Genomic DNA, 25661 nt, shown 5'->3' with positions numbered 1-25661 from the left:
CATACATCTGGGACCTCTCCATAGGAATTGCCTTTATTGAAGGCCGGGCCTTATCAAAAATCCTTGCATATAATTGGATAAGCCACTTGTCTGTCATCTTTATCGACGTGCTATTTCAACCACTCACACCGAAGCTAACCCGTGACGCTGATGAGAGCGACGCAGGGAAAAACAAAACTTTTTTTTTTTTTTTTTATGTGTTTGCGGCTCTAGTGGCACGCGTTTTATTGACAGTGAGCTGACAGGAAGAGGGGGGAAGACAGGCGGCAAAGCGTTGAGGACTAAAGGCCTCCTAATATGGTTCGCGCTAACCGCTAACGGTTAGCGGCTAACCGCTAACGGTTAGCGGCTAACCGCTCGTTAGCGGCTAACCGCTTGCCAAATCCGGTCGGGAGAAGGGCGAAAACATGGTTTCCGCCAACAAAAGCCTTCAGAGCCGTTCTCTGATGTTCTTTTAATGAAACAATATTAGGTAGATTGGACAACACAGAAGAAATAGCAGCATCAAGGTTAGCGCTTGCTTCCTCGATGCGAGCCGCCATTGTTGTCTGAATCAAAACAGTCTCATGGTCGCGTCTCCACTACGTCACATCTATGAAACTCCAGCCCTGCGTCCTGATTGGCTAGACAATAAAATTGGTTGGAGAAATCACTTTCTATGGGAGATGTCCCAGATGGATGTGAGTGAAGCTAGGCAGAGCGAAATCCATATGGCTAGGGTCAGGTTAGTCTTCACACGTGCTGCTTCAAAAACGACGGGCTTGTTTTGGAGGTGGAGGTGTCTAATCTCTGAGCTGCACTTTAGACTACAGCTGAGTTTCTCTTCTGATCAGCGGATCGGCATTAAAGGGCCAGAAAAGGGGACATTTACCCTGTAACTTTGTTCCTGGTTAACTCTGGCAACCTCTGCATGCATCCCAGCCGCATACCAAACATGCAACACAGAGGGTCCCCCCCCCCCCTCCCTAATTGTTATTCTATTGATTCTGGGAAGAGGGGGTAGGGACTCAGTCAGACCTGATGATATGAGACACGTGCTCTTACTACTGAACAACAGCCGCGTCACGCAGAGATTTATCTGTGAGACAGAAAAAAGGGGAACCTGTGGTGGAAAAGATGGCAGTTTTCATTCTCAGAAGCACATTTTGTTCCCCCCCTTTTCTTTCTTTCTTAATTCGTTTTGTTAACTGCGCGTAAAATAATGAAACCGGCACTAATTCACCAGACGGAAGATATCCATAATTCACACGTGTCCCGTGTTAATCTGTGTTTCTCGCTTGCGTCAGTCACAACATTCGCAGCCGTCTCCACTTCCCGCTTCAGAAGTCGCTCCCGTCTTTCATTTGGGATTCGGCGGCGGAGACGGGGGTCACAGGAACAGAGCGGAGCAGCGGTTATGAGAAATGACAGAACAGGGAGGGGGTAAATATCACAGAAAGACGCGCTGCTCCGTGGGTTTGTGGTCCTGCCCGCTTCAAGGCCCCGTGTCTCCTCATCTCCTGTCAGCTCATCAAGGCCACATCCCGGACGATCCCCGCCGGAATACCGCATCAAACAGCCGGGGGGAGGGGGGGGGGGCTTTTATCCTGAACAGAACGCCGCCTCATGACGCCGCGCCAACTCCGCTGCCAGCCGCACGCAGATGGCAGAGTTTAACACTGCGGAGTAAAAGTCGATACCCCCGCCGAGGTGGCGGACCTCAGACACGAGCGGGGGAAACGGTGAAAAGGTCAGCGAGAAGACGATACCCTCAAAGACGAAGGTTGTCAGAGACAGAAGCAGAACGGCGGGGGGGATGAAGCCACGCTGCTTACCGAATGTCACAGTTCACTCTTCTGACCCAAAAGCCACCGCAGCTTGGGGGTCTGGCTGAAAGGCCTTTGACACAGAGCTGCCGAGACGCTGCTAAGACCTGAAAAGATAAACTTAGAAATATCTATTCAGAGAAATGTGAGATAGAAACTGAGAAAAGCCAAAAAGGAATTTAACCCATAGACAACAGAGCAGATGAACTAATGAGCAGCGAAACGCAGTTCATGCTGAGGGCTTTTCATTTAAAAAAATTAAGATGGTGGTAGTCAGTATCTTACCTGCAGTAGCAAACTGTCCGATATGGATTTCAGCTAAAAGAACAATAGTGAACGTGGTAAGGAGAAGTCAAACTAAAAACTAAGTTAAAAGCTACTAATTTTAACAGCAAGTCAAACCTACATATCCTTGGGCTAGCAGAAAATCAAACTACCGTATTTTGGAACTATAAGGCGCACATAAAATCCTTAATGTTTCTCGAAAATTGATGGTGTGCACTGTGTCACTACCACTGAGCTATATAATACACTGGAGTGCTAATCGCCCGCTGTTAGAACGAGTCGCTTTGAAGCCACCAGCCGCCATATTGGAACTCCCTATTTTCCTCCAGTAACTAAGGAATATGTGCGCTACAAACACTATGATCAATATCCCTCCTATTATGAGATCATTAACATTCAGTCACTATTTTCTTGCTATTTTGTTTGGTTTTGCTGCTTATGTGAATCAGGGCTGCACGCTATTAGGGAAAACATGCAATGATTGATAATGTTGGTGAATATTGACATAATATGTGCTGTGATAAATAAATATAATTATAAATTATTCTTAATGCGTCTTTGCTTTGGCTTCATCGCATAGTTTGATTGAAAAAGTAACCAGCGGCCAACTATGTGGTTTCCAAGAACCGACCACCTCTTTACCTTTTAAATCTTTGTGTGACGCGTCAAACAATTAAATTACAGCCTCAGAGGACCATATTACTTAAATAATTAGCCTACACTTATTGCAGTGCGGGCAGTTCTCAGGCGATGAGCATGCTGCGTGATAGGACATTACTGTAGCAATAAATTTGCGACATATTGTGAAGCCCAGTGAGTCATGGCCAATCGGCCGCGCCACGCGTTCATTAATCTTTGGGCACTTACTAACGCGTAGCAACTCATGTAATTCATTGGAGGTTAAGAAAAAAAAAGAGATGCCATACACAACCGTCTCATTAGAAAGTGATGAGAAATAAAAAATGCTCATTAAATGACATGCATGAACAGTTAACTGTAGTTTGGGTTTTCCCTGTATGGGATGGTAAAACGCACCTGTAACACCGGACAATAAAACCGTTCCTGTTTTTGCTTATCTGCAGGAAATCCAAGTAGATTTCATGCTTATTTGCAACAAACGGTCAGTATATAAAGCGATACCTGGTTACTATACAGACCTTTAAATAGACAACTGAACTTTGGCACTGACAAAAGAGTAGCACAACTTTATTTTTGCTTGTGATTATATAAAACCTTTTTTTATTTAAAAAAAAAGATATGTACACATGATGAGCAGTGTTGTTGAGGCTGCCCTTTAGATGCTATTCCCTTTAAAAAGTTATTACACCAATAGAGGAAGCATAAATTGTCCCACGCTGAAGTGTTATTCTATCTGTGGAGAAACATCCCATCAGTCCCGTGTGGTAACTTTAATGAGACAGCGCCTATAGGTATTGTTTTAGATATTAATGCTCCAATTTTATAACAAATGTGTTTTTTGTGTCTCCGAATTGCTTTTAGAAAAGAAAAAAAAAAAAACATCCTCACAACATGCATGCCCTGTGGCAGGTCTGGTGTTTCACAATTAAGGCCAACCCGGTTATATTTATCTTTTCACCAATTACTGTAAAGGTTACAGAAACTTTACTGGCATAAAAAAAATGTGTTTTCTTCTGGGTTTTTTTTTTTTTTTCCATCAACAAAGATGCGATGACTTCCCCAATTTAATTTCCCTTTGTTTCAACCCACAGCCAAAAAGCCAGACATGAAAAGCCCCGGCTGTGGATCCCAAAGACACAGAATAGCTCTTTGTACCACGGCTTGTTCTGCTGCATGCCATTTTTAATCTTGGGCAGAAGGGAAGAGAGCTGCTCCTCTTATCTTAGATGACATGGAGGCTTTGCTCCCTCTCTCTGGGGCTCTCTCGTCTTGTTCTTCTGAAACCTAACCCTCTTTTATGCTCCTCCCTCGTGGTGGTATGGTGGCAAAGAGATACAGCGAATGAGACTGCCTAACTTTTGCTTAGCTTATTCCATCTGAAGTTGGTTACATGATGACTGAGTGTGAAGAGGCCGGCTGTTGCCTTTCTCTGGTGAAATTGCCTGGTTACTGACTACCGCTGATACTCTTAGCTGTTCTTTTGTTGCCTAAGGCCAATTAAAGGCTTATTTAGGTGTAAATGTTTGGAAAGCAAGTAAAGAGAAATTACCATTGAGAAAATAAATTGCTCGCTCCAGTTCCAGATCTCTGAAATGTGCTTTAATTATAGGTTTTCAGTCTTCAGGCAGGCTCTGAACAAAAAGCGGCTTATCTTTTAAAGTTTTAAAGTGCTGTAAATAGGTAATACCCTCAGTAAGATTACATTTTTTTCTTTTTTTTTAATGATAAATTCATTTAAGGAATAAAATATCCACAATTTATGGAAAGCCGAGTTCAATTACACCAGCCACACAGTTTCCAAACAGACCTGTAAAATAACAGTAAAATAAGCACTACAATAAAACCTGACTGACGACATGAAGTAGGCCAAAAGATCTCAAAACCTGGTTCCAATTCCAGAACAGATGAGAAATAAACTCCTTGAGATCCATCCGGTCCAGAAATGATTACAAAATCACAATGAAGGCCGTTATCCAGGAAGAGTTACAACACGCACCTTCCTGACAGCTACACAAACTGTAGTGCAGACAAGCACCGCTGGAGAAAAACTGAAGATGTGGAGGAAAATAAGACTTGCACGACTGCTGCATGGCTCACTAATACGGTATTCTGCTGAGTTGTAGGCAGGGACGTGTTGATGCATGCTTGTGCACATTGCTGTAATTCTAATCTGGTTCTAACAGCGTATTTACTGTAAACATCTGAATGCTGCCATAATATTAGTATTTTGAATTTGCAACACTGATTTATATATTTAGCATTACTCTTTCCTATCTCCGGCTGTCATTGGACGAGATGCAGAGTACAAGTTGCCAGTCCATCATTGAACAAAACAGGCAAACGCAGGACTAATTAGAAAAGAAATCAACCTTTAGGACTCCAGAGTAACCAGAGAGAACCCACACATGCACAGAGAGAACATTCAATGCAGAAAGATTCCAGGCTGGGATTCAAACCCAGGACCATTCAGTAATTTCCCCTTCATCATTGGCTGTTATTTTCCTTTTTTTTGTTGTATGTAGTCAACGAAAGTGACCTATCACATGTTGTTCTTACATTTCCTACATGTTCATTAAATTTACATAAGAGCAGGTGGATACCTATGTCGTGAAAGTCTAATGAGAGCTAATCATACGCTCTATGTAGGTCTAACAAGCATGAAATGTGCGTTTCACTTGAAAGGGTCCAGCTGATCACTGGAAGTCGTGATAAAAGCTTCTTATAGGAGACCGAACAGGTTGTGGCCTTTAGAAATCCTACTAGAGAAGAGGCGTACTTGATCCGATGCGTGAAAACGCTGTGTCCCTATAACATGTCGCGTATGAACGTAAAACCAAAGTCCAGCAATATGCAGAACACAAGTGTAGCTAATCTATTTCTACGCCATATCCAGGCCTTTGTGCGGAGGCCTGAAGGGACTTGTTTTTTCCAAACGTCTGCAACTATAATAGACTTAACTGCCAGAGGCCCCTGCATAAGTCCAATAGGTTCAATTTGTTCTGCTAATCATTACCCGCTTCTCTGCCGCAGCGATGGGAGGCGTCGTTCAATGAGCCTGAATGACACCCGTTGCATGGACGGCACAGACAAAGAGGGAGCCCCTGCTTTTATTTTGTTAAGAGGGGAGACCAGTCAAGCATTCACAAACAGATTGGTAACCGGTCGGGTCTTCAAACGCACAAAGACAACAGGGTGGGCCACAGGGATGGGAGGGTGGGGCGATTGTGAAGAAGAATGACCTGCCAAATGAGAAAGAAGACTTATTGAAAGGGACAGAGTGGGAGAAAGGAAAAACATATTGAACCGATGGAGATGCACAACCTTTTGACCATCTGCCTCGGTGGGTGACGACAGCCTTCATCTGTATTTTTAGAGCTGTGGAACACACCAAATTACTCTGTCAGAAAGATTAAGGAGAGTCAATGGGCTGCCGAGTGGAAAAAGAGGGCAAAGTCATCCCAGTGTGGAAACTTTGCATGTTTGTGTCTGAGGAGACGGAACTTTGTTGTCTAAAAACCCCCGCATGGAAATGATTCAGAAAAATAAAAACAGGAGCGTGAGCTGTAAATTGTGAGTTAAAAATCTCATTTATGTTTAAACATGGTTCAGTACATCTCCAAAATGATTTCAATTCTGTCATCCTTTTCCTCCTGTGGAGAAATTTGCAAGGGACTTGACTCTGAAAACCCTTTTTTTTGCTGCATTAATTCCATGATTGCTGAAAGGCAGAAATGCTATTTTCTCCCTCTGAGCTAAACAAGAATCAGATCTCCATGACTAATCTCCCACTGCGGGTATTGTGTTTTGGTCTGAGCCTCATTTTTGAGGCTTTTTTCCCCCCCAGAGTAGTAAAGTGGTCAAATATAATGCAGGTAAAAGCTGCTCTCAGATTTAGACATGGCTTAAAGGTAGCATACAGGCTTTTATTTCTTTTTAATGGTGGTGAGAAGCAGCTAAGAGCACTCAGTGGCCTTGGAAAAGTCTAAAGAACAATCTTGTGCAAAATTCATTCTTATTAGCTACTCAAGCAGTTACTCAAGCTAACAGGTAAACAAGCTAACTGTTACTCAAGCTAATTCTTAGGTTAGCTAACAGGTTCTCAAGTGAACTGCTATTAACTACTTAAGCTAACAATTACTTAATGTAGCATTTAAGGTAACTGATATTCAAATGCTACAGTACTTAAACTAACAGTTGTACAAGCTAGCAAGTACCTAAGTAAGCTAACAACTATCAGAACCGAAAAAGCTAACAGTTATTAAAACTAAAGGATGTTTAAGCTAACTGCTAGGCAATATCCCAGTTACACAAGCCAACAGGCATTCGAACAAAAGGCTATTCAAGCCAACTGCTTCTTAAACTCAAAGCTACTCATGCTAACAAATTTTCAAGCTAACAATAACACAAGCAATCACAATAAAGTCCAAACGATTCCCCGCAAAACAAGCTAACTGTTACTCAAGCTAATTCTTAGGTCAGCTAACAGGTTCTTAAGTGAACTGCTATTAACTACTAAAGCTAACAATTAATGTAGCATTGAAGGTAACTGCTATTCAAGTTAGCTTTGAACTTCAGTTAAAAGCCTCTTCAAACTAAATGCTAGAGTATTTAAACTAACAGTTATACAAGCTAGCAAGTACCTAAGTAAGCTAACAACTATCAGAACCAAACAAGCTAACAGTTATTAAAACTAAAGGATGTTTAAGCTAACTGCTAGGCAAAATCCCAGTTACACAAGCCAACAGGCATTCGAACAAAAGGCTATTCAAGCTAACTGCTTCTTAAACTCAAAGCTACTCATGCTAACAAATTCTCAAGCTAACAATAACACAAGCAATCGCAATAAAGTCCAAACAATTCCCTGCAAATAATGGAGGAAATAGTTTTCTCACATTGGCAACAACAACAAAGTTCCCTAATGCTAAGACATTTCCAACTTTACAAGAACTACTGCGACATTTGTATATAACAGCTGTGAAACACCAATAACTCCTGTGGCTCGTTATGTTTTTACACCTTTTAGACAGAGAATAGATTTTTTTAATCTTATGGTGTACAGGCCACATAAAAATGTTTTTAAAAATGCATTTTTGGGGTGAGTTACACTTTAAAGCAATGAACTGTATAGTTTGTAGCAGTATTGGCAGAAAAAGGGGTCATATCATGCAGAATCTATTTTGTTAGCGCTTAAATACATTTTGTTGTGTACTTATAGTCTCTAGGAGTGCATAAAAGTTAAATGTAGTCTGTGCATGTGCTGCATAGATACCTTTATTTTCTTTTTGGGTCATATTTTTCAAGCTGTTCAGTTTTCTCTGTTTTCTAAACAAGGTCATGGACTTATGACTTTCCAATTTTGCAAATCCGCCATTTTTATTTCACAGAGCAATTTTCTAGTCCAAGCTGAAGGATCCCGAAGCTTCAAGTGGATAAGTCCTCTAGCATACTACAAAAATGGCCGATCGTGGTGGAGTGGAAACGCCCTGTGACCGCGTGGAGGCCGGCATGTGAAGTGCCACCTATAGATTTAAAGAGACAGCACCAAAACGAGTTGCTCTCAGACGCACCTCAGAACTGGGGTAAAAAAGGGGAACGTCAGGGTAAATTAACGAGGAATTCGGGCCAAAGCATTGCAGCTCCGCTTTATACAGACCACAGCTGGATGATTACAATGTGAAACGGAAGAACTGAAAAGCATGATAGGTCCCCTTTAAAAAAAAAACTGCAGTAGCTTAGCAGAACAGTGGTTTCATAAAGTATTCAAATGTATATGATTTGCTGCGCTTATCTTGACTCCTCCATCACAATTCCTTCCTGATTCTCTAAAACTGAGAATACTAAGACTCCTATGTACCCCAGCTACAGTCTACCTTAAAAACCCTGTGCAACACCACTTTAAAACAACTCCACAATCCCTTCAATACAATGCATTCAATGTGCGAAGAAATCACAACACTTTCGGATGAGCTTTTCTCCCCTGTATCACTTAGGAGAGTTCATTCACTTTCGAGCCCCTGAGAAGGATCAGGCAGGAGCACTTCCCTCCACAGCTCACCATCCACCACCTAATGCTTCTCTCCTCTCATTCCTTCGTCCTATGCTCGCCTGATTTTCCACCCCCACCCCTCCCTTCTCGCTGTAATTTCACCCCTGCCCCGCTGTCAGTTCTCCTTCCCTCCCTCCTCTCCGTCTACTTTCTCCACCTCTTCTCTGTCCACCGCTCGTGGTGGGAGATTGGCGGATCACGCTGGAGCCAAGGGGAGGTCGTCCCACTGATTGTAAAGAGAGGGACAATAGGTCCTTTAGTCTGATTGGGTCCCCAGGTTGGCAACACCCGGGATGAGAGTGCACAGGCAGCCGTTATAGAGGCAGCGTGAGGGGTAGGCACATTTATTTATATGTAGATGGAGAATAAGGGGAAAACTTTACAGAGAGGCCAACAAGGCAGAGCACACACTCAAGGTGACTTTAAGATAACGCATGCACATCAGGAGGAGGGCTTTTACATTTTTTATTTTTATTTTTTTTTAGAAAGGATTCAGGCAAACGAAGAGCGAAAAGATAAATAGAAAAGCAAGTAGAAGTGGAGCAGACGAGGCGTAAAATAAACAAGGAAAGAGGTAAGGTACTGACTTCTTATTATTTGGGATTCGTTTTAAACATTACCGATAAAAAAAAAAAAAAAAAACATTTAGAGTTCTTCAGGGATTATTTATAGCTGCTGATGAATTTGTTTTAGGGGTCGAATCAGGACACGACACAGTGACTGCCCGCAGATAAGTGAGGGGTTTGCTTGCACTTTAAAAAACTTCCTGGCTCTTTAATTCCCATCACGTCCGCACTTTGCTACTTCAAACAAGGCTCGCTGAAAGAGAGGAAAGCCTATCTGCCTTTTACGGACCGTCGTTTGGCATTCAGAGCTCATTCCTCAGTCTGAGCCAAGGTTCTACTCTCCCAAGATGAGGACTCCTTTTTTTTTCTCCATTTTACTGTCAAACCCATTAAAGTACCGCCCGTCTTGTAAGGCAAGAAAATAAGGTACGAGATTGGCATGTGCACTCTGGCCGAAGCATGGAGACGTTTCTGCGCTATTATCATATCAGGGAGAGGCGGTAAAGGAGGGCTTGGGGTTGAGACATCTTCAGTGACATTTGCAGCGTCTGACAATGGGCTTTAAGAGGACACAAATCTTCTCCTTTCAAAAGGAGATCCAACATGCTGTTTTTTAATTAGTGACACAGAGTGCAAACTTTTCCACATGATGCTTATGCATGGCGACATCACTTTCATACACCAGTGGTTGGGATGAATGCCAGCTTGTGTGATTTGATTTCTACACAATTGTTGGGGGTATTTTATTAATGAACTACAGTGGCTCTCTAAACTGTGCACAGCCCCGCTGTAAAGCCAGGGTATGTGTGTGGAGGAAACATACTTTAATAAGTAATTTCTGTATTAACACATATCCTGCATATTGCATATTTCAGATGGAAAAACTGCAAAAACCTGGTGGCATAAACGTGTAGATCCTTAAACTAAAACTTGATTAAAGGACTTTTTTAAATTATTTATACGTCAGTAGTTCACTCTGGTTGCATACAAAGTTTTTATGAAAGATTATCATGTCTTGTTGGCGTATTAGTTGTTATTTTTGGTGTTTTATGCTTTGTTTTTGCTCAACTTAGTAAATAAAGCCTTTCATGTTTATTTACGATTTTAATGGAACTACGTGGTATGCATACATAGCAGGGGTTAAAAAAAGGAACTGGCTAACGGCTATTAGCATCTCCCAGCAAAACAATGCAGAATATTGCAAGATCCAGTGGGGAAAAAAAAAACATTAATTATGATTCCAAGAGGGAAAAGACTGGAATATGACTGGGAATGCAGTCTGAACGTTGATGTTCACTGAGGCGGATGCTAAACCTGCCGATTGATCAGATGTGACACAGAGTTGACTGATGTGAGTAAATGTTCTGATATGAGGCTCTTAAATTTGCTGTAGATTCTTTTATCTAATTAATAACGTTGGTCTTCGATCACGGCGAGCTGCTGCTTTACTACGAGGCATTGCAGGTTTGGTCCGGCATTATTTAATTTTGATTTATTAATTAAGCAAACCGGCATTATGATAGTCGCTAGATGGCGCCACATTTGTCTATATCTGCTCATCACACCGGTTGTGCGGCTATATTTAGCCTGGTGTACATAACCTTATTTTATCATGATCAAACGTTTTTTGGTCTTTTTTATAAGCATATTACGTGGCTTTATACCTTTAAAGCTTTTCAGCTTTGGAGTCGTTTAGACCCCACGCGTCATGATCTACAGTTATTCACTGTCAGAAGGGAAGTAAAAGTACCGGTAAGTAAAAAAAGTTAGTGTATTTGTCCTTGATTTGAGCAGGATCTGCCAATTAAATAAGATTTTTGAATATGAAATAGGAACAACTCATCTAATTTCAAATGCAGTTTAACTAATCATCTTATTTTAAGGGTCAAAATACTCATTCTATTGGCAGATAATCTTATTTATCTGCTCAAATCAAGGACGAAGACACATCAGACACTTCAAGAACATTTAAGTTACTTTTTTTTGCCTTTTTGCAGTTCAGCTGTCCTAGCCTGGCAGGATTTTCCTGCTATTTGTTCATTGGCTTCATTAAAGCCAATAGATGTAGAGAGGTTAGAGATGACAATGAAGAATCACATTGCACAAAATCGATTTCACAGCAATCTCCACACATGTCTGGACTAAGCAGTAGAGTTTAAAGACATTTTCCAAAGAAAACATCCAGTTTTAAAGTCTGAGACCAACAAATGCAAAAGGTTATATTTGCACCAAGGTTACCAAAACAAAACCCACCACGGCCACATTAAAACATGATGGGGGCACCATCATGCTGCGAGGTTACATTTCTAAAAATGAACTTGAGTTTTTTTTGTCAAGGTGGATAGAATTATTGGTTTTGGCCCAAAACCTTCAGCAGCAAAGCTGAGAAAGGTGAAGAGAAATAGGGCTTTTATTTTTTTGGGCTCAAAGTGAGCCTGCATGGAAATCCAATCCAACCCACATGTGGCTTGATGTTAGCCACAGAAGACTAAATGCAGAAGTATTAAGTATCCGTTTAAGGGCGTGTAGCTCCTTTTTATTTATTTTCCACAAACGCATATGTTTAGTTGAATTGTTTTATTTCTTTAAATGCATTAAAGTGGACAAGGCTTTATAAAAAGGTTTGATTCTAACACTTTGTACTCGTTTTAGATCCACTATAAATGTGCCGAGGAGGAGGGAGAGGGGGAAACATGAGTTTTTAAAAAGCAACACAGATGTGGGATTGAGGAAAATGTGAATGCGTCCTTTCTGCGGTCGCTTCAGTTGGTGTACATTAAAAAGGGGTCAGATAAGGAGAGGAGGGAGGGTTGAGTAATTAAAAGCACCTTACAGTAAACTAACCGCAGGGAGGGAGATGGCGGCTGCGGGATGCACAGCTGCACGACCCCAAAGCTCCAGGAGCTCCCCACAATTAAGAGGCCGGTTCAAAGCCAGCGCCTGAGTCCTGAGGGGGGCCGAGGATAAGAAGCCCTACACAGACCGAGGCACGTTCTGAACTCTGATTCATACCAACACACAAACAACTCTGTGATGTCGGGAGAGTCAGGCCAGGATGCACTCCGGCTTTGAAGGCTGTACTCCTGCCCTGAGAGCCAGATAAGAAACCGGGTCCTTCCTCCAGGCTCTGATGGAATGGACCTTTTACTTTAAAAAACCACAGAACCTGGTCATCTTTATCCACAGAAACACGCAGACCAGACCAGAGGCTGCGCTGCCAGAACAACCTGTTCATTTCAGGCTGGAAAAAAAAAAAAAAAAAAAAAAACTGAATCCCATTTTATTTCTGGTGCAGTAAGTAAACTTCAGCTCTAACAAACCTAAACTCCTCAACATGTGCGTCTGCTTCATGATGCAGGGCCGCCTCAGCGCTGACCACCGTGCCAAATCAATTGTGGTTAACAAATTGGCCGTGACGTCTCGGCCCGGCGTCTTGGGTGGGTCCAGTTTTCATGGGTCCGCCCAGATTTTAGGGACCTTTTCTGCACCCTGGGGGTCCTCTTTTTAAAAGCCGACGTGGAGACGTTGCAGACACGGCCACTGTGAAATTAACACTCCGTAATGCTGCAGACTGACCTAAACCGAGCGATTATAGACGGATCTGTGCCACACAGAGGCTCCGTTTGATCAGCGGATGAAAGTTTAATGAAGGTTTCACTAAAAAAAAAAAAAAATCTGCTCATTATTCTTGCATTCATACTAACTCAACAAAATTAAACATTCAAACTTCAAAGATTTCTCTTCTCGCCCCCATGAATTATCAAAACTTTGTACCTCAAAACAATATTATATTAGATTATAGTTGCACTCAGAATCATTCAACCCCCCAAATGTTTCAATCATTTAGCAATTAAAGCTTTTTCAATCAGCAAGATTCTTCTTTGGATGTTTTCCGTATGAGTTTAACGAGCCATAAAGACAACATTGAGAATGCAGGATCTAGTATTTGTGTGCAACGCTATATTTTGCCAATTCAGCCATGTCACAATTATTCAACCCTGGGTTGCAATCAAGGGAGAAAGACAAAGAAAAAAGCTTTTAGAAAAAAAAAGAGAAGAGAGAGGATGAATTCATTGGAGAAAGTTAAAAATTTATAGAACGGCTGCAAACCTGCCTGTCAGAATTTCATCAACTACTCTTAGCAAATTAGTCAGGATGGTTAAGAAAACCCAATGTGTGACTTTAAGAGAGCTACAGGATGACATGGTGAAGGCTGGTGTTAGTGCCGAAACAGCAGAAACAAGGACTTTAGGGTCAAACTCCAAGACGAACTCTTGACCACAAGGGACATCAAAAGTTGGCCAGAATATGGAAGGAGGGATTTAGATACAGCCACAAAGTTTTGAGGAGCAGTTTTATTGACTGATTAAACCCACTGGAGCTGTTTAGACATTTGGACCAGCGGTATAAGTCAAAATTTCTTGAAATTAGTGTATTTGTCCTGGATTTGCGCAGGTAAATAAGAGAATCTGCCAATGGAATGAGTATTTTGACCCCTAAAATAAGATTATTAGATATTCTGCCTTCTAAATAAGACGATGGAGATGAGTTGTTCCTATTTTAAGTGCAAAAAATCTCATTCCATTGGCAAATCATCTTATTTATGTGCTCAAATCAAGGACAGATACACTAATTTCAAGAAATTTTGACTTATTTTTAGTTTCGTTTTTGCAGTGTATATGGGGTGTAAAAGGCCAGGCTTATGATCAGAGGAAGACCAAGCCTAGAGTCAAGCATGGAGGTGGATCTGTCAAGAAAATTAAACCTTAGTAATTAATGGACCTTCCAGCGAGACGACGATCTCCAGCCTCCACCTCCACCAAAGCTTGGTTGAGAAACAGATCCTGGAATGTCTGGAATGTGTTAAAGAAGCCGGTTGCATCAAGAAGCCACCAAACATCACCAAGCTAAAAGGTTTTGCACGCGAATAACGGGCAAAGTTTCCAATCAAGAAGTTTAGGAAGCTTCTCAGCACTTACAAAAATCATTTCTTTGCAGAAATAAAAGGTGAAGGATGCTAAAGTAGTAAAATTGGGTGTTTAACAACGCTGCACAATCACAGGTGTTAAATTTTTTCAATTTGAAATGTTAGAGTAACTAAAACGTGTGTCAAACATTTTTACTGTTCAACAAGGAGTTGTTGTAATCTCTTTTTATCCACTCTATTAAAATGTTTGCCGAGGCTGGATATTTTTGTACTGTATAGATTTTTAAACATGCGCCTTTCTGTGTCCTTGCTTGTGCGTTGCTGAGATTCCACTAGCCAGCTCTCAGTGGGCGTTTTTTGTTGACATATTTAACTTGTTTTAAGCACAGATATTGACACTTGATTTAAGAGGAAGAGTAACAACCGGGTGCTGCTGATTATAGCATTTAATTAACTGATCAACGTCATGGTAAACACCTCTCTTCGAAAGCAGGCAGTTTGTTCTGTCGCATGCAGGCATGTGTGTTAAAACAATGTGGACATCAGCAATGATCTAAGAGTCTGGGAAGTGCAGCATTTGCCCAGATATTAGAAACATTTTTTTTGTGAATTGAATGCTCAGACCAATTGAATGACCAAAAATCCCAAAGAACTTCATCAGACTCTACCGTCCCCCAGTTAGGACGTTAAATGTTAAAGTCGTGACAGGATAATTAGGATACGACCGAACAAAGATGGCAGGGATTGGATGGGTTGAAAGAGAAAGCCTCTCTAAAAGCAACATGGTGGCAGAAGATTTCTGGAACAACATCCTTTGGACAAACGAGACCAAACAGGAGACACTTCTGCTGATATGCTGATACAGCATTCACTGCAAAAAGGGAACTAAAAGCAAGTAAAATTTTCATGAAAGTAATGTATTTTTTTCTTGTTTTGAGCTGATAAATAAGACTATTTGCCAGTGGAATAAGATTTTTGCACTTAAAATAGGAACAATTGATCTCCACCATCTTATTTCAAGTGCAGTTTATCGAATTATCTTATTTTAGGCCATTCCATTGGCAAAATAATCTTATTTACCTGCCAAAATCAAGGACAAATACACTCATTTCAAGAAAATTTTACTCACTTTTAGTTCCCTTTTTGCAGTGTTCTTAAATAAAACCAAATGCATTAACACTAAAAGCTCACACCAACTCTACAGCACAGCGGTGGATGGGTGATAATTTGGGCTGCTGTTGTAGCTACAAGCAGTGTTATTATAAGCAACTTTTGGCTTGTTTTTCTTTAAAGTCGCTTGCAAATTTCAGGGGTTTTTCGGGTTTTTTTAACGTAAAGTTGGTTATTTGGGCTTGGATTTTTTACCCAACAGAACACACTTTCCTGGTTATCAGGACAATAACAGCAGCAGTGTGAGCCAGACTTACATATATACTGACTAGAAACGGCCTCTGTGGTGGGTTGCTTGTTGGGCTTGTTTTGAGCTTGTTTTCATACAACTGGTCGCTTGTTTTTTCTTGCAAGATCTGGCAACGCTAGCCATTGTTTTGAATTTGAACCCCTCTGTATAATGGGTGCTGCAGAGTCAATTGTAACAGCATCTGCCCAATTGCTGAAACTTGGATCGAGATGGGTCATGAACAGCATCTAATTTATTGCATATTTCGGACTATAAGTCACACTTGTTTTCATAGTTTGGTCGATCCTGCAACTTATATTTAGGCGTGACTTATATATCAAATTTAAATGGTAAATCAAATTAACCAGCATGAACCAAGGACTAAACATTACCGTCTATAGCCACAAGAGGGCACTCTAGGCTTGTGAAAGCTATCCTGCTCCTGTATACAACTTAAAAATCTATTGAAACATTAACTTATAGACAACAAAGACAGAACAAATGTTTGTATGTTGTTTTGCTGTTTCAGTCTGCTTTCACACAGCTTGAAGGACCCAGACCAAGACAGAACCTGTTATTGGGTTCTCCATGAAGCTAATTACAGCTAGCGCTAGCTTACAGGTCTGTTGTTCAGGCAGATTACAACTTTGCTGATGCACTGAGCTTCATATTGCTCTGAAACATCCGTGTTATGCTGTTAGCTTTGCATGTAGCACCGCTACGCTCATGGTCTAATTTAGGCGTAATTTTGACAACTTTCAGTGTAACGTACCGTTAACCAATAAATGTCTAAATAAATGCATATAGACGGGTAAAACTTATGTGTTTTTTTTTCCTTTTGATGACGCATTTTTTGACGGATGTGACTTATATACAGGAGCAGGAGCAACTTATAGTTAGAAAAATATGATACAACAGAAAGGTTGAAAAAGTGTAAGAATCACCGTGTTGCAGAGGCGCAGACCTCAGTCTGATAGAAATGCTGTAGTGGGACATTAAGAGAGTTTTCAGAGAATTGGACCCAATTTCCTCTTTGGTTATAGTCTTTAGTGATGAATTGTAGTATCTGCAAAGTGCTCAGATGACCTCCTAAGGAAATATTGTAAGCGTACAGAAGTGCCAGAAAATCCCTCTCATTTTTGCATCATCCACTTCTCTATTTTTATCATTTTGTTGGGTGTGTTACGGGGAAAAACGTGAATTATTGAAAACGATCTGGACTTCTGATCCCCAGGCAGTTGTTTTGTCGGACCCTCACGTCGCTGGCGTGTGACTCCTGACCAGATAAACCCGAGTTTCGTGTGTTGAACCAAACGGATGGAGCTGCTTTCGGCTCATTATTCCCAACAGGTGGAGCAGGTCACATCCAGCTGAACCGTGTCAGTCGCTCACTGTTTGTTTTTCTCCACAAGGAAACAGGGGAGGGGGAAAAAAGCAGAAGAAGAAAAAAAACAAAACTCACCTTTCTCCCTGGTGTCGGAGCGGTTTGATGTAGTCTGCTGTTGACAGATCGCAGTTAATGGAGCAGCAGGTGGACTCGGAGTACGATGATACAACAATATGGCCCGTCATTTTCCCACGCCAGCTGCTCCCCCCCTGACAATCACAGCCTCCGCTGCTGTCACTCAAACTCTTCCTCCGTCTCGATAAACACCTCCGCCTTTCAGGGCTTCCTCGTATTTCAAAACAAACGTCGGACAAATTGGATATCCCTGGGCCTCCTTTGCCATTTTGGCTTTTCTTACACCGTTTACTGGATAACAACTGTAAATTGGGTTGTTTTTCTTTTCGACGCAAAAAGCCAAGGAAGGAAGGTTTTAGCCAAGCGAACAAAAAACGTTCACGTCGTTGAGCTTTTCGTCGCCTCACCCATGCTTCAAGGATTCCTGCAGGTTTCATGGAAAAATTACACTTTTTCAGACTCAACTTGCAGAATCCTCCGTCCTTCTTATCGGTTGTAAAAGGAAGGAGACAAGGAAGGCAGGGTAAAAGAAAGGAAACGAGAAAAAAAGTAGGATACAGGAAAGGAAAGGACACAAAAAAGGAAAGAAGGAAGTATGCTAAGGAAACAAGGAAAGAACAAATGAAATCTGTGAAGGAAACCAGCCACAAATACTGAAATCCCTTCCTCTCCAGACTTTTCCCGACATTGAAGGAAGTAGCGCTGCAGAATATATATCAGTTTTATAATTATCGCATTAATGTCGGTGCGTGCAACATCAATACCACAAAGAACTGCTTGGATCGCAATAAATAACAGCTAATTGTGATGAGTGCTTGTTTGGAGATGCTTGTTGTATAACGCAGGGAGAAAATGCTCTTAGAACGGCATTAGGAGGTTCTGCTAAATTCATTATGAACTCAAAACTAAGTTGTTTTTTTTATCTAAAACAGCTGATGCATCCCAGATGCAATTTGCTCAATAGAACCGTGTTGGTTTTACTGAACAACACAGATAAAATTCACACTATCTGGCATCTGTGTTAGCAGAGATTCGCAGTGTTTGGTGAGGTAATTGTACATTTATCTCAAGCCATATCGCCTTTGCCACGTTTACCGCCATTACTGCATACCGCATCTTTTCCTGCTGCCATGCAGGGACCCGATTCGTCTCCGCATCCCTTCCCTCATCCATCAGCGGATTGCGCAGCAGCTGTTTCCTTAAACAAGCGAGATACCATCACATTAGCAGGAGAAAAGGAACTGTGCAATGTTTTACTTTGCACGTCGCCTCGTTAGGCTTAACAAAACGGAGCTAAACGGCCTGGGTGCGGGTCGCGACCTTTTTCATGGGAGGAGCTGACAGCTCGGTCTCCACAATGGAGAGCAGGCGACGTGAATGGGCTGAAAACGAAGGGAGCAGCCGGGTCAAGTGTCAGTCGTCCTGCTAAGCGGCCCTCGCTGTTTTTTTTTTTTAGGTTTTTTTTAACAAACACACACCAACACACACACATTGGCCAGCCTCCCGCTGACAATGCAGCCGAGCCTCCCACCATTCGCCCGCCTTTTGTGCCTCTTCAACAATGATTAACTGAGTTTGGTGATTCAGAGTCTACAGAAGCACAGCGCTCTCTCTCTCTTTTACAAAACATAATGGAGTCGGCCCATGCGTCAAACAGTCTGCTTTTCTCCCCTTTCCTTTGTAGCACCAAACTTTCCTTTCTACCCCCTGCTCACAGCCTTTTCACGCCCCTCTCTCTGCTTTCTGCCGATAAATTTGCCCGTTTTTTTCTCCCCCCTTCAACTTCAATAATGCAAGAAGCAGGCATCCCTCTTATACATATAAACAAGATGCATATGAAAACAAGGACATGAATGTGAAACGGTATCGATTGATTCAAATCAATAACTTAAAAAGGCATCTCCTGGTAGAAAAAAAAAAATCTTGAAGCTGACTTCTTGATCTTAAATATTCGTTGGGTTTTGAGCGGGGGGAGATGTGGACGGAGACGGTGTTTAGAGCCAGAGGTTTTTTTTTTTTTCTGAGCGCCGGGGTATGGAGGGGGAAAAATTGTGGGAGAAATAGTCTTGTTGTAATGAGCAACATGCAGCACTGAAGGGAGCTTGTAGAACACGGTGCAAGTACAGCTGAACAAGAGTGTTGACAGAAACACTGCAATCTCAGAACATCACACCCCCGGGCCAATTACACGAGGTGTGAAGGAGCGCACCTCTCCTGATGACAAGGAGGGGAAGAAGAAAGAAAGAAAGGAGTGTGCCTCCTGGTGAAGAGCCTGACTGTCCAGAGCTGCGGGGAGGCAGCAGCTTCGCTCAGGCTGTTAATGTATGCGTCATTAGGAATTTGGGCAAACTGTTTGAAATGTGTGCTGGAACACTGGGAGGCTTTAAAAATTAACCAGAACTACGAGCAGTTACGGTGGGCTCCACACTGCACTCCTGCCCCGCCTCTCTCCTGGTGCCTCTCTTTGCTCCAGGCAAACGTTGCCTCCCCACTGATGGGCCGGCGGCTCGGTACCAAATGAAACGCTGCAGCCACAGAGAGATTGTTACCTGGTGAAGAGCTTCTGAAGCCAGACGAGGGCCCATTTTTACGCTGCTAGGAAAAGCTTTAGGTCAGAGAAGGATTCAGAGATCCTTTTAAATGCTGTCAAAAGTCCAGACGGTTTCAGAACCGAATTCTGCTCTGAAGAAAATGATTCAGGCTAGGGAGGAAGGAAGGAATTCTGCTTTTTGGGGCAGACAGTTACCTGGAGTAATGAGAAATTGTGAAAATGTCAAGGCTGCCTGAACTATGTGAGGATATCTGCTATCAACTAGTGTTAAATACCAATATTCACCTATACCAGTATGGGGCGGGCCCCAGATCCAGCACTAAAATGGTGGTATCGGTATCGGCCACTGAGCTATATAATACACTGGAGTGCTAATCACCGTCTCTTTGAACGAGTCGCTTTGAAGCCACCAGCCGCCATATTGGTACTCCCTATTTTTCTCCAGTAACTAGGGAATATGTGCGCTACAGCATCGAATAACGAGGATTTTCTCATGTTCAGGGGGGGCTTAAGACTTTTAAAATGTCAAATGCCATTTACTTTTATGTTATGTTCTAAAACTGTCACGTACTGAGTGCTGAAATATTTTGCATTTTATTCATTTAAATATATATGTTTAACATTTATAAATATATAAATAACAATATACAAACACATATATTTACATATGTATATACATATACACATACTTATATATACATATATATATATTTAATATGAATAACATGTAAAATATTTCAGCACCTAATTTCCTAGTAGTTGATAGTGTTAGTACATCCACTGACTGTAGAATTACCTGTGAAACGTTTTCACACAGCCAGAAAACTGCTTGTTGTTGCAACCAAATCCTATGGGATTCTGTGAGAGTAGGGAGTAGCAAGATGGCGGCCAGTGACTTCAGTTTTTCGACAAAATCAGCACTCCAGTGTATAATATAGCTCAGTGGTATCGGCGAGTACCAACAAATAGGCACGGATACCATTTTGATGTTTGCATGTCACTTGAACGCAGCCTTCTCTCTCCCGACTAGTATTATACATGTTATATAAGTTCATGAAAGTTGCACTATGTTGGCATTTGAGAGCCAAAACTCAGGGTTTAAAAGAGATTATTCAATTATTAATGTAATTTTACTGTCTTACTGTTGCACTACTATTATACATGTTATAATTTCACCAATGTTGCACTATTTTGGCCTTTGAGAGCCAAAAGTTTATTCAACTATAGTCACCCATTCCAGGTAGGCAATAAAAAGTTCTACTACCCTAAGTAGTATGCAGTTATTCATATATACACACACACACATCAATTTCAAACAGATGGTATCGGTATCGGCCATTACTGCACAGCCAGGTATCGGGGCCAAAAAATGGCATCGGTGCAATGATGTGTAAGCAGAAACGCAGGCCAGCTGTTATTCCTGAACTCTCTGGCAGGATGGAGACGATCTTGGAGAAAGCTGGTAGCTCAGCTTTGGCAGAATGACCACAAATTTGGCTGTTTTTGGGAATCGCCATTTGAGAAGAACCAGTGAGACTTTAAGGCAGACAGAAAAGGAGAGAGAGAGAGTCCCTTGCAATCCTAATTTCTCCTGTATGTCATGTAAACCAGACACTTTGACATCTGTGACCTGGAACAGAGCGCTACTGAACTGCCTGTTAACGTTCTGTGGATGCTATCTGGGACGTTCCATGGACACACACCGCCTTCGCTGCGCCTTTCCTCCTCTCCGCTGCTTTCTGCTTGAGCTGGAGTGTCAGAAAGGTCAGATCAGAGACCTTAAGTTGTAGCTTTAAGGATTTACTAACTTATTTTTATTACAATGAAACAAAATAAAGTACAGTTAATTGTAGCTCTTAGGAAAGTTCAATAAAACTACTTTAGATAAGAAACTCTCAAGGATTTAGCTGGTTTATTTGTTATTATAAGAAACTATTAGTGATGGAGCTTGTTCCAGGGAAACTAAAGAAGTCAAGTCAAGGACTTACTTATTCTTATTACAATGAAACAAAAAAGCTGTTCTAGCTTTAGAGAAGTTGACGAAACTACTGTGATTTTATGTTTTCTGTATGTTTGTTAATCTATGAATAGAAACAATTAAGCCTTAAATGTTAGTGTTGAAGCTTGTTCCAGTGAAACTAGTCTAGTTAATGTCTTACTTAGCGTAACAGCTGTTAATATAATGTACTTCTGTTCATGTACAGCACTTTCAATCATCTTGTCTATATATATATATATAGACCACTATGAATGTAAATAAGACATCATATGGACATTCCTATTTCTTTTTGTATTTTTTGGTATTCTTTTTGATCCATTGTATATATGAAGATTCACTGTATATAACTGAATGCACCTTCACTACTCTGCACCTTCTTGTATGAGCCGATGTGACGAGTGAATTTCTCCATCGTGAGATCAATAAAGACTATCTTATCTTATCTTATCTGTCACTGAAAATTGATTTATAAACTTGCCTTGCCTTGGATGGCTGGAGACCAAATCTCCTTTTATCATCCTTCAGAACTTGATAGAACAACAAACATCTGTCCTGATGCAGACCTATAAGTTCGCCTTTTTCTGTCCATCTCATGCCTAAACTAAAACTTTCTGAGGAAAAACAAACAATCAACCTCCTCCTCTCCGCGATGCTAACAATAGCAGGTGGACGTTCTGCTCTCTTTGTGTTATCTCCTCTATTCTGCAAGACGATCGGGCTCTACGGGACCCCCTCCTTATTCAAACACACACAGCCCAACAAAACCTCAGCAGTAGAGAAGTAATCTTGATGCTGCAGGAAAAGATGACTGCTTTATCCACAGGCTTCCAACACAAAGATGATGCACACACTCATCCGTCCTCTCCTTTTTTCTCTCTCCTTTTTCCGCAGGACGTCTGCAGCAGGGATCAGGGCACAACGACACTCGCCTGCTCGGCATCTGCTTGAGTTTCACAATGGGGCTCCGGGTGCATCTTCCAGCCGCTGCGGGCACCTTTTTGCTTCCTCTGACCCTTTGCGCTTTGACCCTACTGCCTCAAGGCCTCCTGGGTAATCCAGCAGAGCAGGAGAATGCCAGAAGCCCGGCGCTGCTGCAGAGGGTGAAGCGAGGATGGGTGTGGAATCAATTCTTTGTCTTGGAGGAGTACACCGGACTGGAGCCACTTTACATAGGAAAGGTCGGTGCTGACTGCCAGTACGCGCACACACAGGTTTATTTATATATATATATATATATATATATATATATATATATATATATATATATATATATATATATATATATATATATATATACACACACAGGACTGTCTCAGAAAATTAGAATATTGTGATAAAGTTCTTTATTTTCTGTAATGCAATTAAAAAACATGAAATGTCATACATTCTGGATTTATTACAAATCAACTGAAATATCGCAAGCCATTTATTGTTTTAATATCGCTGATTATGGCTTACAGCTTAAGAAAACTCAAAAATCCTATCTCAAAATATTAGAATATTGTGGAAAAAGTATACTAGTAGGCTATTCAACTAATCACTTGAATCGTCTAATTAACTAATTAACTTAATATTTTATATATATATATATATATAATATATATATATATATATACCAACATGAAGGTACGACCTCAGGAGATGTGAGGTGAGCTGCTTTTCAGCGTGACCTTTTCAGTCAGTGTTGCCGGGCTTGAAGAGAAGCTCAGTGTAGGAGTCGCTAAGAAGTTTACCTTAAAACTTTCAACCAGAGCAGAAGTAGAAGATCTTTGAGGGAGCTCAGCAGCCTGAAGGAGGAGAGACGATCAGAGGAGGGCAAAGGCCGGCTTCAAAAAGGCAGAAAAAGAAGATCCAGATTTAATCCTGAGGTCTTCACACCCTCAGCAGACCTGTCTCTGAGACGTTGAAAGGAAATAATAAAGTTTTCTGGTGTGGTCTAATCTAACCTGAGATCAGATTACCTGCTAAAACTGAAGGGGGGAGGACTTTAGCGCAGACTTGGTGGCATCCCTTTGAAGGTTTCCTCTGGATGAAGACCCTGAGGTCGACCCCCACTGACCAGCGAGCTCCTTGCAACTCAGCTGCAGATAAAGACGAACCGAGCTAGAAAACATTTTAGCCATAAGCCATTTTTAGTCTTCCACTCTCCGCAAAAAACACCTTTTAAATCCACCTCTAATCTTTTCCAAATTGAATTACAGACGTAAACAATCTTTCTGATGACGTTCTAATTAACGGAGATTCTCTCAAAGCATCTTCGACTTTAACTCAAACTCCTAAGACAGTTTTTCGAGCTCGGTGTTCATAACGGAGACGAGTGAACGAGCTGAAAAAGACCGCCGCCGCTTTTAAACGGGAACGATGGAAACCTGCCAAATTACTGTCACTGCCTAATTTTTTTAATCTTTGCCGTAAAACACTGAAGCTAAGGCAGGATTCGTTAAAAAACCAGCAGACAGAGGGAAGAAGAAGAAGTGCCGGGTTCCCTCGCGGCCGCTGCAGCTGATTTATGTGCCGTAGGCTTTTTAATCTATTTAGGAGTTTTTACGTCTCACTGCTGCTCTTGCTGTACAGCACTTTGGTCGGCATTGTTGTGTTTAAAGCGCTCAACGAATAAAGCCGGACAGGAGCTTTTTTCATTTAATTTGCAGTGATCAAAAGCTTCACTGAGTATAATTCTTCATATCTGGATCCAACAGGGCCAGTTTTCCCCAGACAGAGTTAGGGCTGTGTTTGATTTAGCCAAAAATCTAAATTGCGATTTATTTCGACCATAACTGCGATTTAATTTGGACTTTTTCTTCTGCATTAACCACAAGCAACAAAAATGGTCTGTAGATAAAAAATGTTTAAAGCAAGACATTTAACTGTTTTTATTAGTCAGGATATTATCATGCAAGAGAACAGCTTGTTGAGTTGGACATCAATCCTCATTGAGCAAGCAGTGCAGCCAACAAACAAGTCTATGTATTAAACAGTTTGACCAGTATTTAATGCTGTGGTGAGATTCCTGACAGTTTCTGATAAAAAAATATGATTATATAAACTCTAAAACACATAATAAAATTAGATAATCTCAATGCTGCAACTGTCTTCCCTTCCATGTGGAGGAAAACCCACTTTAAACATTTTACCGACACCTAAAGGACGCGTCTGATTCATTAACTGTTGCGATTTTGAAATTGCGTTTTTTTTGGGGGGGGTTTTTGTTTTGTTTCCCCCAGTGTCCTGTCTAGCAATGTGGCAATATGAATTGATGTCTTAATGCCAGATAGAGCTCAACAGATTTTGCTTTTACAAGTGGAGCGAACACCTTTCGCCATAGTGCTCCACTTGATTTGTGCTTGTAAATAGCTTTATTGTGATTCCTGCAAGGAGAATTTCAAATTATATGGACATTACAATGGGAGAGTAAAGGAAGAACAAGAAGTGAAAGAGAAAGAAAGAAAAAAAGAGTAGAGGTGAAAGAAAGAAGAGATAAAAGGGAGAGAATGATAAAACCTTCTCTTTCTGCTCCATCACCTGGAAAGAGACATGAAAAAAGAACAGCACAACCAACAGACATAAAGCAACAGATACAATCGAATAACACCTAGATGGCATTGCTAAATCATATGTATTATTATGTAAGCTGACATGTGTAATGTGATACCTGAAAAAAGAAAATGAAAGAACATAAATAAATAAATAAATTATAGCCTTTCTGTATATAAGTGAACATTTAATACCTGGGACCCAGCAGTGGTTGTGGAGAACCAAAGACCCACCTTCCCCGAGCACAGAGGCAGGAGTCAGGGGACCCATAAAAATTTGTTTTTTTTTTTAAAATTGTGATTATATTACAAATTCGATTAATTATCCGGCCCTGGACAGAATATATAAAAACATGAAAGATACGGCGTAGCATCTTTCTCCTGGGCTCGGTGGACCTCGGCGCCGTTGTTCAAAGCCTTTCGGGGGTTTTTTTTTGGAAACGAAGCAG

The 25661-nt window shown here is 41.3% G+C and overlaps 1 protein-coding gene across 2 annotated transcripts in view; it reads left to right on the top strand.

Annotated features, from left to right (window-relative positions):
• LOC105940135 (cadherin-20) overlaps positions 1-25661 on the top strand; it is a 143366-nt gene that overhangs the window by 72589 nt on the left and 45116 nt on the right. The window contains exons 1-2 of one of the 2 annotated variants that reach the window (XM_036125064.1): positions 9018-9349; positions 22571-22857. In XM_036125064.1, coding sequence (XP_035980957.1) covers positions 22636-22857 — 222 coding nt within the window. In that variant the 5' untranslated portion in view covers positions 9018-9349; positions 22571-22635. Of the gene's footprint in view, positions 1-9017; positions 9350-22570; positions 22858-25661 lie in introns of those variants that run through there. The other variant, XM_012882601.3, reaches the window with a different exon arrangement.

Source organism: Fundulus heteroclitus, chromosome 21, assembly GCF_011125445.2.
Source record: "Fundulus heteroclitus isolate FHET01 chromosome 21, MU-UCD_Fhet_4.1, whole genome shotgun sequence".
Lineage (NCBI taxonomy): Eukaryota > Metazoa > Chordata > Actinopteri > Cyprinodontiformes > Fundulidae > Fundulus > Fundulus heteroclitus.
Note: the sequence above shows the minus strand (reverse complement) of the source record. Positions and strands in the feature narration are given on the sequence as shown.